The following is a 13,429-nucleotide window of genomic DNA, read 5'->3' as shown; positions in this document are numbered from 1 at the left end:
TCCTTTTGGAGATAAAGGAGTGGGCAAGAAAACCTTGCCAATAAGGTATCTTTCTGAGGGTGAATGCTACTGTCTGTGGAAAACACTCACAGCTTCATAGAAAATGCCAGTTTTGGAACATACCTGGTTGAATGCCCAGTCTGGGCTGTTAGGTGGGCTCTGAGCTGATGGAGAGGCTGCAAACATCTCGTTAAAGGACCTTGAAGATTTCGATGGCTGCTGAAGTTTGCTACAAGAGGAAACAGACAACAACAATCAGGGAAAACACAGAATTCATTACAAACTGTGAATCCCTCACATTGTCCATACAGAATACTGGAAATACTCCTGATGGTTTTTGTTACAATTTTAACCCTGGGAAGCTATTTATTAGATCAAATAACACAAATAAAATGCCAGAAAGGGGTATTGAGTGTATACTTCTTACAAGCCTCATGGCAAAAGAGTAATTTATGCCTGGAGGCTCTCTTTTCTGAAGAGTTTATTAACTGCAGACTTTTTTGTTGCCTCCCCCACACAATCTCTTTGAGCTACAAGTTTTTAAGTTCAAGTAGTTGAATCCCTGCAGAATTCATGAGTAGTGTAGATCTCATGGTATTCAGGCAAGGCCTCTGCGGCAAAAACGAATTCATATGAATATTACAGATTCATCAACCCATGAGTGAAGTAAAATACATTCTATGTTAAACATTTATTTTTACAGCACTTCCACATAACTTTTTTTTTTGTAGTAAGACCACATTATAGACCATAAAATAGTAACTATTCACATACAAACAACTCAAAATAAGATATCATATAATGCAAAAAGACTGGATGGGGTTTTAATTATTTTTGTAATTCTGGTAATGAATTGAATTTTTCATCTTCTTTTTACTGTCAATGAACTGCTTTTCTCAGTATCAATTTATTTACAGAGTGCAACAAAACCTATAATACAGTAAGAGAAAGAACGGGTGACAATGCTAAATTCTGTAACTGGCCAGTTTGGAAATACCTCTGAATTAAATGCAAGGTGTATTAATTTTGGGGGGAGGGGGAGAGAGAGAGAGAGAGGGAAAGAGAGAGAACACTACATTAATACACTGCTTTTGGAGCTGAAGCAGACTGTTCAGTGTTTCTACATGACACATCATCACACAGTGCAGGCATTGTCTTAATGTGCCTGAGTGTAAAGGTCACCTTTACAATTAGAGCCACATTAGGCTCAGTCTATTAACTTAAACGGTTCATCAAGAAGAAGATCAACATGCTGCACTCAGGAGACAAATATAGTATCCCACAGTAAAGAATTGGATTTTTTGATATTTGTTTTTGGTATTTAATTAAGGTATTATGAATTAAAATTTCCCTGAGTATTATCAAGAGGCTTCCTTAAGGGATAATTCATCTGGTATTACCAGAGTTATAATGCTGTCAAAGCTGTAAGTGATCTTTCTGACAGTTTCTGGTAAAACATGTCTTGAATTTCACAGCTACTGAAAAATTATTATATTAATCTACAAACTTACAAAGTATCAGTCCTTTATCATCATGTGTAAAAAGACAAATGTATACATGTATGTTTTTATAATGAGAATCAAAACAACACACATGGCTGAATTGTAACATCTGTTGCTTCATCTGTCCTCAAAACAGAAGAAGCCAGAAAATTAATCAGTACTGGAAACAAGCTTTTAAACATACCTCATCACTGCTTTTCTCACTGGAATATCATAGGCTCTGATGATGTTCACTAACAGTTTTATGTCTCCATCTGATAAATTCTGTGCTGTGACCTTCTTCCTTTCTTTTCTTCTTGGCCTTAATGGTCGTTTTGGCTCTGCCAGTTTAAAGAGGCCGAGTCCCAAAATGCTAATAATCATAAACCAGGTATTACTCAGTTTTGCATAGAATCCAGCATTCTAGTGTTATCATGACCCACATGAAAATTATGCACTAACACAAAAAGGAAATATTTGATCCTGCTAGTGCCAAACAAAACTCCCTGAAATGTCAAAATGTTGCAATTGTTTAGTACTGCACTAATCCAGTTCTGTCTTATGTTTCAGGAATTACAACTTCAATGTGCAAAAAAAGTTTGATTGTTTGGGTTTTTTCCCCCCAAAACTATGTTAGGAGCAAAAAAGACAATCACACAGCTTCAAGACGGATCTAAACTACAGTGCTATAAACAAGGGATCTAGTAGATCATGATAAGCACTGTACAGAAGAGGCAAAGCATCTATCTACACAGCTATGTCCACTGAACAACAGGCTACAGAGAGAAAGCAGAACCAATACACTACAACATACCCTGGACCCTCAGAACTTACAACCAAAGGCAAAGCAGAACCAAAGGGAAAAAAAACAGGAAAACAATAAAATGAAGATGTGTGTTTCCTTTATGCAGATGTATGTAATGTTTACATCATTGATATCAACTGCAGACATTCAAAAAACACATTTAAAAACTGATGGCCAATGGCATTTCTTCCTTATATGTAATAAAGCCCCCACAGTAATTACTGTTAAAATAACACAAAATCATGAGTTACTGAAATATCTCACTAAGTGAATATTAAACAAGCCACGGTGTATTTTAAATTCAGTAACCATAAAACTTTGCAAATAGAATGCAATATGAATTAGGATTCATGATGAGAAAATACAAATGAAGCATTTGATTCTAAACAAAAAGCTAATTATAGTCTTGTTCGGATTTTTGTCTAGTGTGATGTGAAAACATCAACTAAAACCAAGCATGAAGTCTTTTGTAAGAGAGAAGTCTCTGTGTCTCCAGCAGGTGGGACTGTTTAGATTTATACAGCTGGTTGAAAAACACTTAGACTGTATAAAGGTGTTGTGTTTAGAGTGAACAGAAGCAATTTCTACATGAAAGAAAAAAATAACCTTCACAACTTGTTTACTTACACAGATTTTAAGTGAGCAGCACTAAGAACCATCTATGCTGTGATGACTGATACATGTTAAAATTGAGGGGTATGGGATTTGAAACAAAAAAATCCAAAGAAAGTGCTCAAGAATAAAAGAAACAATTATCTTAGAAGAGAAGAGCAGTCATTTCCAAACTTGGTATGTTTTTTGAACATGAACAGCATATGACAACATTCAGCATCAGAAGTATATGGGAAGTAAAACAAAGAAAATTACAGTTAAAAATCTACTGCAAATCATTTACAGGGCATAGGCACTGACTGTAAGGAGGCATCACCTACAGAACCAGTCAGTAATAGTGTTACTAACTCTGATACTTGCCTGGAAATTGGAAATATTCAATCTGGCACCAGCTGGACTGTACTCAGCTCATCAGAAATGCATCATATCCTGTTATATCTTATTGACATGCTGTCACTTTATTTCTGTCAAAACCAAACTTTTTCTTAAAAAAGTTTTTACTACACTTTATTTATTAATACACTGTACTGGCAGAGGTGTACACAGTGATTGGAAGTCTATCTATTACACTAAACACAAAGTCACACCAGTTAGTCATATCAACACACTCTGTAAAATAGAAATAAAAAAAAAACAACAGGTGATTTTACTTTATTTTTTTAATTTGGAACATATAAAGATAGCTGTCCTACCCCAGGCCTGGAATCTCCTCTTCATTGACAAGGTCAGAGAGAATGAAATGGTGTTTTGCTACGAGGAAACGCTTGATTACTGATTCTCGAACCTGTGAACAGGGAGGGAGAAGAGACAGAAGTGCATTTCTAATCCAACCCACTGCCAATATTTGCATTCTGATTGTTAAACACAAACAAAACATCCACATTCTACATTTTTTCTTAATTTTACAAGGGTCACAGTTGAAAGAAAAATTTCTTTCCACCAGCTATTCTTTAGAATGTAAGAGCAGCTCATTTTACCAATACAATGCTTCTCTAGAAATAATATATATGAAAACATGCAACCAAAAATTATGTCTTTATCTGCTTACAGCTCACCATCAGAAACAATTACAAAAACAAATGACACCAACACAGACATCTATTTTCCACATCTAAATGAGGCTGCAAAAATGGCCGTAGAGAAATCTTTATGGTACCAATTATGTGGATCAAAAGAAATACTTTGGACTACAGAACTGGTGAAGCCTGTGTTAAAAATACTGTGATTTCAAATAAATGTTTACAATTCTTAGTTCCTTACATATCTTTGCTGAGGTCACAGAGCGAAGCACAGAGATAAAAGTGTTCCCTCATCTCCTAACAACTATGTGGAAGCAGACTGAAAGAATATTGCCTTTGCCTTTTTTTCTTAGCACTAATGCTAGCAGTGGCTTTACACTCTGTGCTAGTACAACATCAGAAGTGATACACATATAAAGATCACATTTCAGAGTGAATTGAATTTCAGTTCTGATACAAGAAATCTAATTTTCTAGCCCATCTGAAAATTTACAGAAGTGTAAAGTATCCAAGTACTGTTTTAAAAAAGGCTACTTGTATTTAATCTAAGAAACTGCTAAGAAACTGGTAACTATGTTTCACACTTGCTTTTTTGCCAGTCTGAAATTGTAAACTTTTCTTGGTTAGATGATAAATGTTTTCCTTGTTTTACCCTAAGGATTAAAGAGAATGTCATCTTAATATAATGAAAACTAGAAAAATTAATTAACTCAATATAAGGGGAAGATGTTACTGTAATATCACAATGAAGGTAAATGTGACAGAAGATACACCCTCTGCCTTAGGCTGCAGAACAAGACACTGTATATTACACTAAATGATTTTAAGAAGTGATTAGGGCCACTTTCATGGAGCTAATTAAGTTCTTAGCACCACAGCCTACAACAAGGACAACAGGGAGGAGGCAAATCACTGCATTCCTGGGACTCAACAGTACAAATCTCTGGGGCACTGGAGCAAAGAAGAATTTACAGAACTGACAACAATATCCAGAATGGCTTGTCATTTTGTATATTGCATCATTCTCAATAGCATTAAATAACACAGACTTCCATTTGTTTAATTACACCAGCTTCAGGTCTAACTTGGAATTTTAAAGATGTCTGTAGGTCATGTTTAGAGATGAATCAGGTTTTAGTATTCATGGAAATAAAGTATCCAAGTACAGAAACAACATACGGCCTACAGGAATATGGTCAAGCACGTATTTAGCGTCTTACCTTCTGCAGATAGTTGGCAACAACTGCTCTGTGTGCATCTAGGTAATTTTTGCTGTCAATCACATCCCTCTCTTGCACTCTCTTCTCATAGTCCTAAAGATATTTATTACAATTTGTGCTTCAATACATATTCAGTACTTTATCACATATAAGAAAAAATGATAAGTATTTCATTAATAATAATGTATGAACCACAGTAAACCACAGCAGATGTGAGAAGTTTGTAAAGCTATTTTTAATGCTAGTGTATACAATATATGCTAAACTTTCATGAATAGAGACAAGAATACCATTCAGTTACAAGATTCATGTGGTTTAAATTACAATGAATAACTCGACAATTTCCCTCTCTTCTTTGAAAGCTGAACTTTGACATGCTGTTATAAACTGAAATTCCATTTGAACTGGAAGTGGTTTCACTTATTGCAGCTTTAAAAGGAAGAGTCCTCTCCAAGAAGAAATGATGCGAAATTCTTGGAAGATGGTCAGAAAACTGAACTGTGTTTTAACAACAGTAAGTACTTTTCTAAATAATTAGTAATTACTTTTCGTAGGGTGTAAAACTCAGTTGGTGAGTAGAACTGCACTTGGTTCTTAGGGAGAAGTATGTTGATGGGATATCTCTCAGGGCTGTGAGACATAGATGGACTACAGTGAAAGCTCTACTGCTTTCAGAGGGATGCAACTTCTATTCACAAGTTTAGGAAAGTGTCTCATAAATTAAGAAAATGCTGGAGCTAACACTCAGCTTTCAAGCAAAAACCAGAGCTTACAAGTCAAGAGCCTCTCCCGGAATCTGAGAATCACACTGGCTTCAGAACCACGGCTAGTTATGTAGAAATACTCAGTAAAAATAATCTTCAGGTCTGAGTTCTAACAGTAAGGACAAACAGCTCAATGTCTAATTAGTATCCTCTAAAAGCAAAGGGCTCCTGGGATTGATTATATTCAGTTTCTTCACAAGTGACCTGGATGAGGAAACTCAATGCACTGACAGCAATTTAGCCAAGCATACTTGATTAGGAAGAGTGGTTAATATGAGTGACTGAACCACAGTTCAGAGGGCTCTTTATGACTTAAAACTATGACAATAGAAGCCTCAACTAAAAAAAGGGAAAATTCTTTATTGAGGGTGGAATAATTTCATGCACTGGCACAGACTGGAAATCAACCAGAAGAATAACAGCCATATTGAAATAAGTGTGGGTTTAATGACAACCAGTGACATGCTCTTTTGGCAAAAGGCAAACGACAGGATACACAAGGATCAGCACGTCCTACAGACAAAGGGAAACTACCACCCTCTCCAGCCTGACACTTCAGGGGGCATGCCTGAAATACTGCAGCCAGGTTGCAGCTGCCAATTCAAGAGGCATGTGGAAACACTGGATGGGATCCACTGAAGGGCTACTAAGACAGCAAGGGGCCTAGAGGACGTGACCTACAAGAAGAGGTCAGAATCTCAGATTAATGTAGAATTGAAGAGACTTCTGGTGGTCAACTGATCTGAACTCTGAGTTGGAGCAACTCCAATCAGAATGCTCAGGGCCTTGGACAGTAGAATTTTCAGTATCTCCAGAGATGGCAGTTTTACAAACTTGATGGACAATGTGCTCAAGAACTTGAACATGTTCTTTGTGAAAAATGTTTTCATTATATTTAACTGCAACGTCTCTAGGAGTAACTTGTGTCTACCATCATCTCACCTCTAAGATGAGTCTCTCTTGTTTTCTCTGCACCACTGGGTACCTGAAGGATGCAGTAAGAAACCCCCTCAAGCCTTGCCTGCTTAGGCAACAACAACCTTAGTCCTTTCTGCCTCTCCTTGTAGGTCATGTGCTTCAGCACTGCACATATTCTGGCAGCTCTCTGCTGGACCTGCTCCAGTGTTTCAGAGTCGTGCACTGGGCAAGGTGCTCGAATTCATCAGTCTGGTGAGGAAGACATTAATGAGCAATGCAGTATCTGCTCACTACTCATTAAGGGGCAGTTACAAAGGACAGGGTGCCAAAATCATCCCTCCAATTCCAGACAGTACAGCAAGGGAAAGCAGCCACTAAACACAACCTGGAAGGCTCAGGTTGGATGTGACTTTAATTCCTTTTTTTTGGAACAATCTCTGGAAGGATAGTGAAGCACTGGAACAGGTTATCCAAAAAGGCAGAGGACTCTCCCATTTAGAGGTTTTCAAGACTTGGCTAGACAAATAAACAGCTGACCTCATCTAGTGCTGGCAACAGTACCACCACTTCAGGGGAAAGCAGGACCAGATGACCTCCAGAGAATATTTTACAAATAGTATTTCCATGATTCTACAAACTTCCAGACCTTTTTGCCAAATAGCTAGTCAATAGCTAGGAACAAATCACTTGAAACTTAGTTCTGAAGATCACAGCATACAAAATAAACTTGGAATGGGCAATCATGGGTTTATCCAATTTATCCGTAATGGAAAAAACCAACAATCCTCCATCAAAATAATTCTTAAACTATGGTTTTCAAATTCTGAATGGTAACATAAAATGAATGAAAATAGCCCATACAATGAACTGGAACAGAAAGGTACAGCAAACATGTGGTACATCTTTAAATAAAAGATACAAAACTAACCTAAAATTTAAAAAATAAGAATATTTATTGCAAAGACACAGATATGTCTGAATTAATAAATATCTTTTAGAAAAAGATATCATTCAATAGAAAGGAAAAAAAAGAATTTTTTCAAATAAATCTATGTCAGAAGGAGGGATGAAACAGCGTTTGCCAGAATCTGAGATGACTCTGACCCTCCTAAGCCAATGAACACACTAAAATGCTCCTTAGCTACATGAATTGCTAAGAACAAAAAAATGCATGACTTAACACTAATGACAGAGTTGAAATAAAAATAATTGAAGTATAATCCAAATAAAAAAAATGCACACATTGCATTTCAATAAGGTCATTAACAGACAGGCAAGGACAAGGTAAACCAATTGGAGCAATGTACTAAAACAGAAATATCTGTAACACAGGCTCTAATAAAACAAAAAAAGGTTTTAATTCTGGTTAGAGTCATTGCTTCAAACAGTCCCTCCCCCAAAAAGGGCTCAAAAGCTAATGGGCCTAAGCCTGAATTATCTCTGAATTACCTTTTTATATCTAAAATCACTTTTTAAAAAATTATCTCAACTTTAACGAAAACTAATAACTTATAACATTTTTGCCTACATCAGTTTTTGTGTTTTATTTAACTCTTAACAAAGCATGGCTGTGGAAATATTGCCTTGGAAGGAAGCTAGTTTATTAGATGAAAATACCACTAGAAAAGACTGAAGTAATAAAATTCTTAATTTTTCATGTCAGCATAGCTTTACATTCTTTAAAGAACTGCTTGACTTAACTGCAAGTCAAATATTATAAGCATTTAAACTAGCAAAGAAGTATTTCAGATAGCATTCTACCTGGAAGATTTTCTCACTGATTTCTCTTTCATGTAGAGGGACTTGCTTATAGTTTCGGAACTCTGCCACCTCCTCATTTCTGAGCTGCAGCAGTCGGAATCTCTTTGATCTATTAAACTCCTCATCAGAAACAAAATTAAATTCTTGCTGCAACTGTTCCAATCTGAAGAAATCAGGAACGTGTGCCTCTCCGCTTGTAGTAATCTAAATTAGTAACAAAAATACGAACTTTTTCATACAAAGTGATCAAAATCTATAAAATAGCTTTTACAAGTTTTACATGCATATTGCAAGGATGTTAATTTTAAGCAAAAGCAATAAAAATGGATCACACAGACTGAAACACCAAGTATTTTATAGCAGTGTTTTGCTGAGCAAAACATGAGATTATACGTAACACAATATAATAAAATTCTATTTCCTCGTATCATAAACAAAAGATCAGAAAGTATGAAAACTATAACATGTCAGAGTAACCTGGGAAAGTGTTCAGTAAAGGAGATCCATTTAAGAACTTCAGCTTTGTAAACAGCTATGTAAATTAAACAGCTATGTAAATAAACAGCCATGTAAATTAGAGAGTTATGTAAACAGCTCCTCAATTTGTTGTTTAGAAAAGCTGAAGCCTCTACAACACCAGAGATCTCTATGCAATCCTCATTAATGAGCAGCTTCTTATTTAGTACCACACAAGTACACTGGAAATTCCCTTGCACTTTAAGGAAACAACAAACTCAAAATCCATATTGTTTTTAATTTATTAACTGATCTGTATGCGCATTCCCTTACACCTATTTTTTGCCACGGCTGAATGGATTAATAAATCATATTCATTACTATGTGAACAACCCACTACTAAATGCATTAATCATATTTTCAGTAGATATTTTGTTTTTTAACATTCACACAAGTATGTCCATCACAAATTCAAATGCTGCTACCTCCCTGGCACGCATGCAGATTGCCTGGGGAGGTTCTGGTGACTAGGAGTTCCACTGCTCCAGTAGCCCTTCAGCTCTGAAAACACCACTTACCATGATCAGCTGCATTAGAGCTGCATTGTTTGGGTCATTTGGATCAAGTTTTGCTTCAGCTGCCCACTTAGCTAGTTTCTTCATATCAGTTAGGCCTGATGTGCCAATGGATGCAATAGCATCAATATTTTTTAAAGCACTAAAAAGACAGAATTTACACAACTTACACCTAAAGCACATTTGATTTAGTAATATAAAAAAAGTATTTAAAACAATCTTAGAAAAACCCAAAAAGCTCCCCACAGAACCAGAACAGTAAATTCCAGTTCACGGTTCTTAGTTGTAGCTATGGAACTGAGGGAATGATCAATCACAAAGCAAAGTAAATGGGAAATATGAAGGAACTGGTGGAAGACAACTTTTATACAGCTAATAAGGTGCTTTTTGATGCATTTCTGATATACCTGTGCTATTCCACGTTGCTGCAAGTAAGAAGATAAATTGCCTCACACTGTGAAAGGTAACATAGAAGTTTTGACAAAGGACTTCTCAGACATACAGTCCTTGCTTGTGTTCTATCTTAGCTCCTGTCTTTGACCTGTCTTTCTGGATGATGCTTTCAGCCCTGCATTTCAGCCCTCATCTCTGCCCCTTCCTTGCTGTTTCTGCATAGACCCTGGGGCCTGAATCATCCCCTCACCATGTCTGGGACTGCTGCAAGCACTCTGCTCTGCCTGCCATGTCCAGACTGCACTCTGCTCTGCCTGCCATGTCCAGACTGCATGCTGGCTGGAGAAGACATTGCCTGAGCTTGGGAAAGCCCTGCAGCCTTCTCTCTTGTGATGCAGCACTGCTTACATTCCTCCCTGTAACCACAAGTCCCAAGTCTTTATCCTCTGGATGCTCCTACTCACTTTGTTGTATTCAGAGGCAAGGAAGTATGGCAGGTAGTCTGGAGGCCGTTGGTACACTGCCCTGCTCGCCATCTGCATCTTCTCACAGAAGCCACCTCTGAAAGGCCCACGGCTACTCAAACCTTGACACATGAGGCCAAGACACCAGGATGTGTGTGTTACTTATTAGCCAAATACCACTGGAGTGGATGTTGCCCCTTGTCACATTAGGGGTGCTAGTTTCAGTCTTTGATCTCTACTTAATTGAGAATTTTCAAGAAAGCTTTAAAACTTACAGGTCTGTCTTGTGCTTGGTTAGAATCAGCCAAATATCCAGCAGTTACTGGAGCAGCAGATAAAGCAGGAACATCGAGTTTATCTTTAGACATCAGTCTTGAACAAATGCCAACTGAATCACAATTGTGCTAAAAAGCTCATGGGCAGCAAAAGCTAACATTAGTAATGAAAATCCTGTCTCTGACCTTCCCAACAGACAATGAAAAGTCACAGAGAGCTGTTCATCTCCACAAGGTGTTTCAAAGAAGAGTGTTTCACAGAAAACTTCCTCCTGAAATTCTTCAGTTTTCCATTTATTACAGTGATTAGTCTCCAGAGTTAAAGTTAGCTCTTGGGAATCCATCTTTACATTTTAATTTCACCTATTCTACTCCCACTGAAGTCAGTAGAGTACTGATATGTTGATCAGCAAAGTACTTGAATGGCTGCAGCTTGGTTAATAATAGTAACAGAATGATTTGTAAGCCAATGTCTAGCTTCTAAATAAATAAAAACCTGACAAATGAATCAACTAGAAGAAGTATTCATACTTGCTCAGCATTAATAACTATGGAAAAACTTTTAAGACTTGATAGTGAAGGTACCTAAGGATGTTACAAAAGCAGCCTTTATATATCATCTTATCATCTCTTTGACTTTATGGAATTAAATAAAAGCAACAGAATGGACAAATAACCTACAATAACCAACTTGCAGCCCCAGGGCAAATTAGACATAGCCTCTCCAAATGCACTTCAGATAAGAAAGAACTGGAGTTTCTGTTCTTAGCAAAACAATTACAGGAAGGTTCCTTAACAATATATTCACTTTTTATTAGAAAATCATAAAATTGAATCAATTAGCTTGAATTTTCTAGAAATAATATGTTAAAAAGTATAATTTCTAACTAAAAGACATTTACCAAATACATGTACCCTAAGATATCTGCAGAGGTTACAGCACAAATAAAATATCTAAATATGAGGAAAAAGATGATGGAAAGTCTTGATTATGAAATAATTTTTTTAAAATACTAGTACAATCAGTTTCCCATGAATCACTGAAAATTCATGTCTTATTACCTTGGAATGCCTGTGTTTTGCTGAGATACTGGAGGAATTAAGGGGATTCCTTTTTCTCCAACTGCCCAAGAGACACTACTGGATACTTTCCCAGAGGTCATGAAAGTCATTTTGTTGCTACCATCAGCTTCAAATGAAAAGGACACACCTACCAAAGGGGAAAAATTCAAAGTAGTGTATTTATGCATTCAAACATAACATCTTAACAATAATACTTCCAGAAAATGAGTAGTCAAATAACCAGCGCCTTTATATAAAAAGGTTAATGTGAAACAACGATTCTGCTGTGTGCTGTGGGGAAGAACTCTGTTCTACAATAATAAGTGAAAGATTCCATTACACCCACAGAAAGGCCTTCCATTTGAGCTGGAAGGAAAGGCTATGCCAAGGGCTCATTTTTTTCCTCCACAGATGCACACCATTTAATATTTCTGGTACTTTTCAGATTCAGCATACTGTTATTAATAAAACAGAAATTCAGAGTCCAAAGAATTATGTATGACTGAAAAGTCAGTCCTAAAGCTCATGACACACAATTGTACATATGGTCATCATAGTCAGTGACATTAACTGTAATGATTTTTTTACCCTATTTTTTTCCTCCTCATTTTTTATCTATTCTGCTCTAGCTTTATCTCTATTTATGTATGGCAAATTTATGCAAGTCAGTCATCTCACAATGCTGTTCAAATTCATTATGCACACTTGCAAGTTCCATATGCTACTATGTATTCTTCATTTCCCCTTTCCCCTTTTCCTCTCTCCCTTGTTTTATCTTAAGCCCAAAGCCCCAAGGAAAAGGTGTGTGCAGGTTGCCAAAAAAGAAAATAGGGGGACAAAAAATTACTCTGCATATACACTTCCACAGACAGTTTTTCAGTGGTTTAAAGCATTAAAATCACTGGAGCTATAACGATTGATATTTGCTTGCCCTGCAGTGTCAGAGGCCTGATTACTCAAATGCTCAAAAAATCCTAAACATCTTCTATAGCTAGTAAAACTGCACTGATACAACAAGACAAATAATAAACAGACACATTTTTATTATGCAGAGCTTAAAATTAGTAAGAGACAAAAATTCCGCAGCAAACTTCAATAATAAGAATCATGTCTATTATGGAAGACTTAGTTACAGAAGCCTTGAAGGCCTTTAGCAGGATTTACTCTGAAACCCACTCTAGCCTCTTACTGCTACATGGTTCCAGCAAAGAAAGAAACTGAGCTAAGGAAAACAAGAGTCCTCACCACTCCCAACTCCTTCATGATCCAACATCACACGCTGATCGCTGCTGAACTCTATTTCTTCCAGAGGAGCACTGCCTGTCAGAACTGCAGTTTCAGGAACAGGTAAGAACACTTCAGCTAACAAGGTGGTACTGCTGATACCTGTCGTTTCATAAATCTAAGAAAAATATACCATGAGGGACAGAAGAAAAAATTTACATGTGCATTCTTGAGAAGTTGAAAACATATTGCAGGGTATTTAGAGAAAAGGTTTTACTATGGCTTAAGCATGAAATGAATAATGTAAGGCAATTGTATTAATTCACTTTCTAAAATATCCAATTAGCAGACACTTCAGCTATCAGCAGCTTACTTGATGTGAATTCTTCCTACGAGTCCA

General features: G+C 36.7%; 1 protein-coding gene across 8 annotated transcripts in view; it reads right to left on the bottom strand.

Annotated features, from left to right (window-relative positions):
* CC2D2A (coiled-coil and C2 domain containing 2A) overlaps positions 1 to 13,429 on the bottom strand; it is a 57,481-nt gene that overhangs the window by 17,873 nt on the left and 26,179 nt on the right. For 5 of the 8 annotated variants that reach the window (XM_038134280.1, XM_038134276.1, XM_038134278.1 and 2 more), the window contains 9 exons: positions 13,051 to 13,207; positions 11,806 to 11,953; positions 9,615 to 9,753; positions 8,581 to 8,784; positions 5,138 to 5,230; positions 3,591 to 3,682; positions 2,296 to 2,310; positions 1,687 to 1,854; positions 124 to 229 (listed from right to left, as the gene is read on the bottom strand). In XM_038134280.1, coding sequence (XP_037990208.1) covers positions 124 to 229; positions 1,687 to 1,854; positions 2,296 to 2,310; positions 3,591 to 3,682; positions 5,138 to 5,230; positions 8,581 to 8,784; positions 9,615 to 9,753; positions 11,806 to 11,953; positions 13,051 to 13,207 — 1,122 coding nt within the window. The remainder of the gene's footprint in view (positions 1 to 123; positions 230 to 1,686; positions 1,855 to 2,295; positions 2,311 to 3,590; positions 3,683 to 5,137; positions 5,231 to 8,580; positions 8,785 to 9,614; positions 9,754 to 11,805; positions 11,954 to 13,050; positions 13,208 to 13,429) is intronic. The other 3 variants (XM_038134283.1, XM_038134277.1, XM_038134279.1) reach the window with 1 other exon arrangement.

The sequence above is a fragment of the Motacilla alba genome, chromosome 4 (assembly GCF_015832195.1).
Source record: "Motacilla alba alba isolate MOTALB_02 chromosome 4, Motacilla_alba_V1.0_pri, whole genome shotgun sequence".
NCBI classification, from domain to species: Eukaryota; Metazoa; Chordata; class Aves; order Passeriformes; family Motacillidae; genus Motacilla; species Motacilla alba.
Note: the sequence above shows the minus strand (reverse complement) of the source record. Positions and strands in the feature narration are given on the sequence as shown.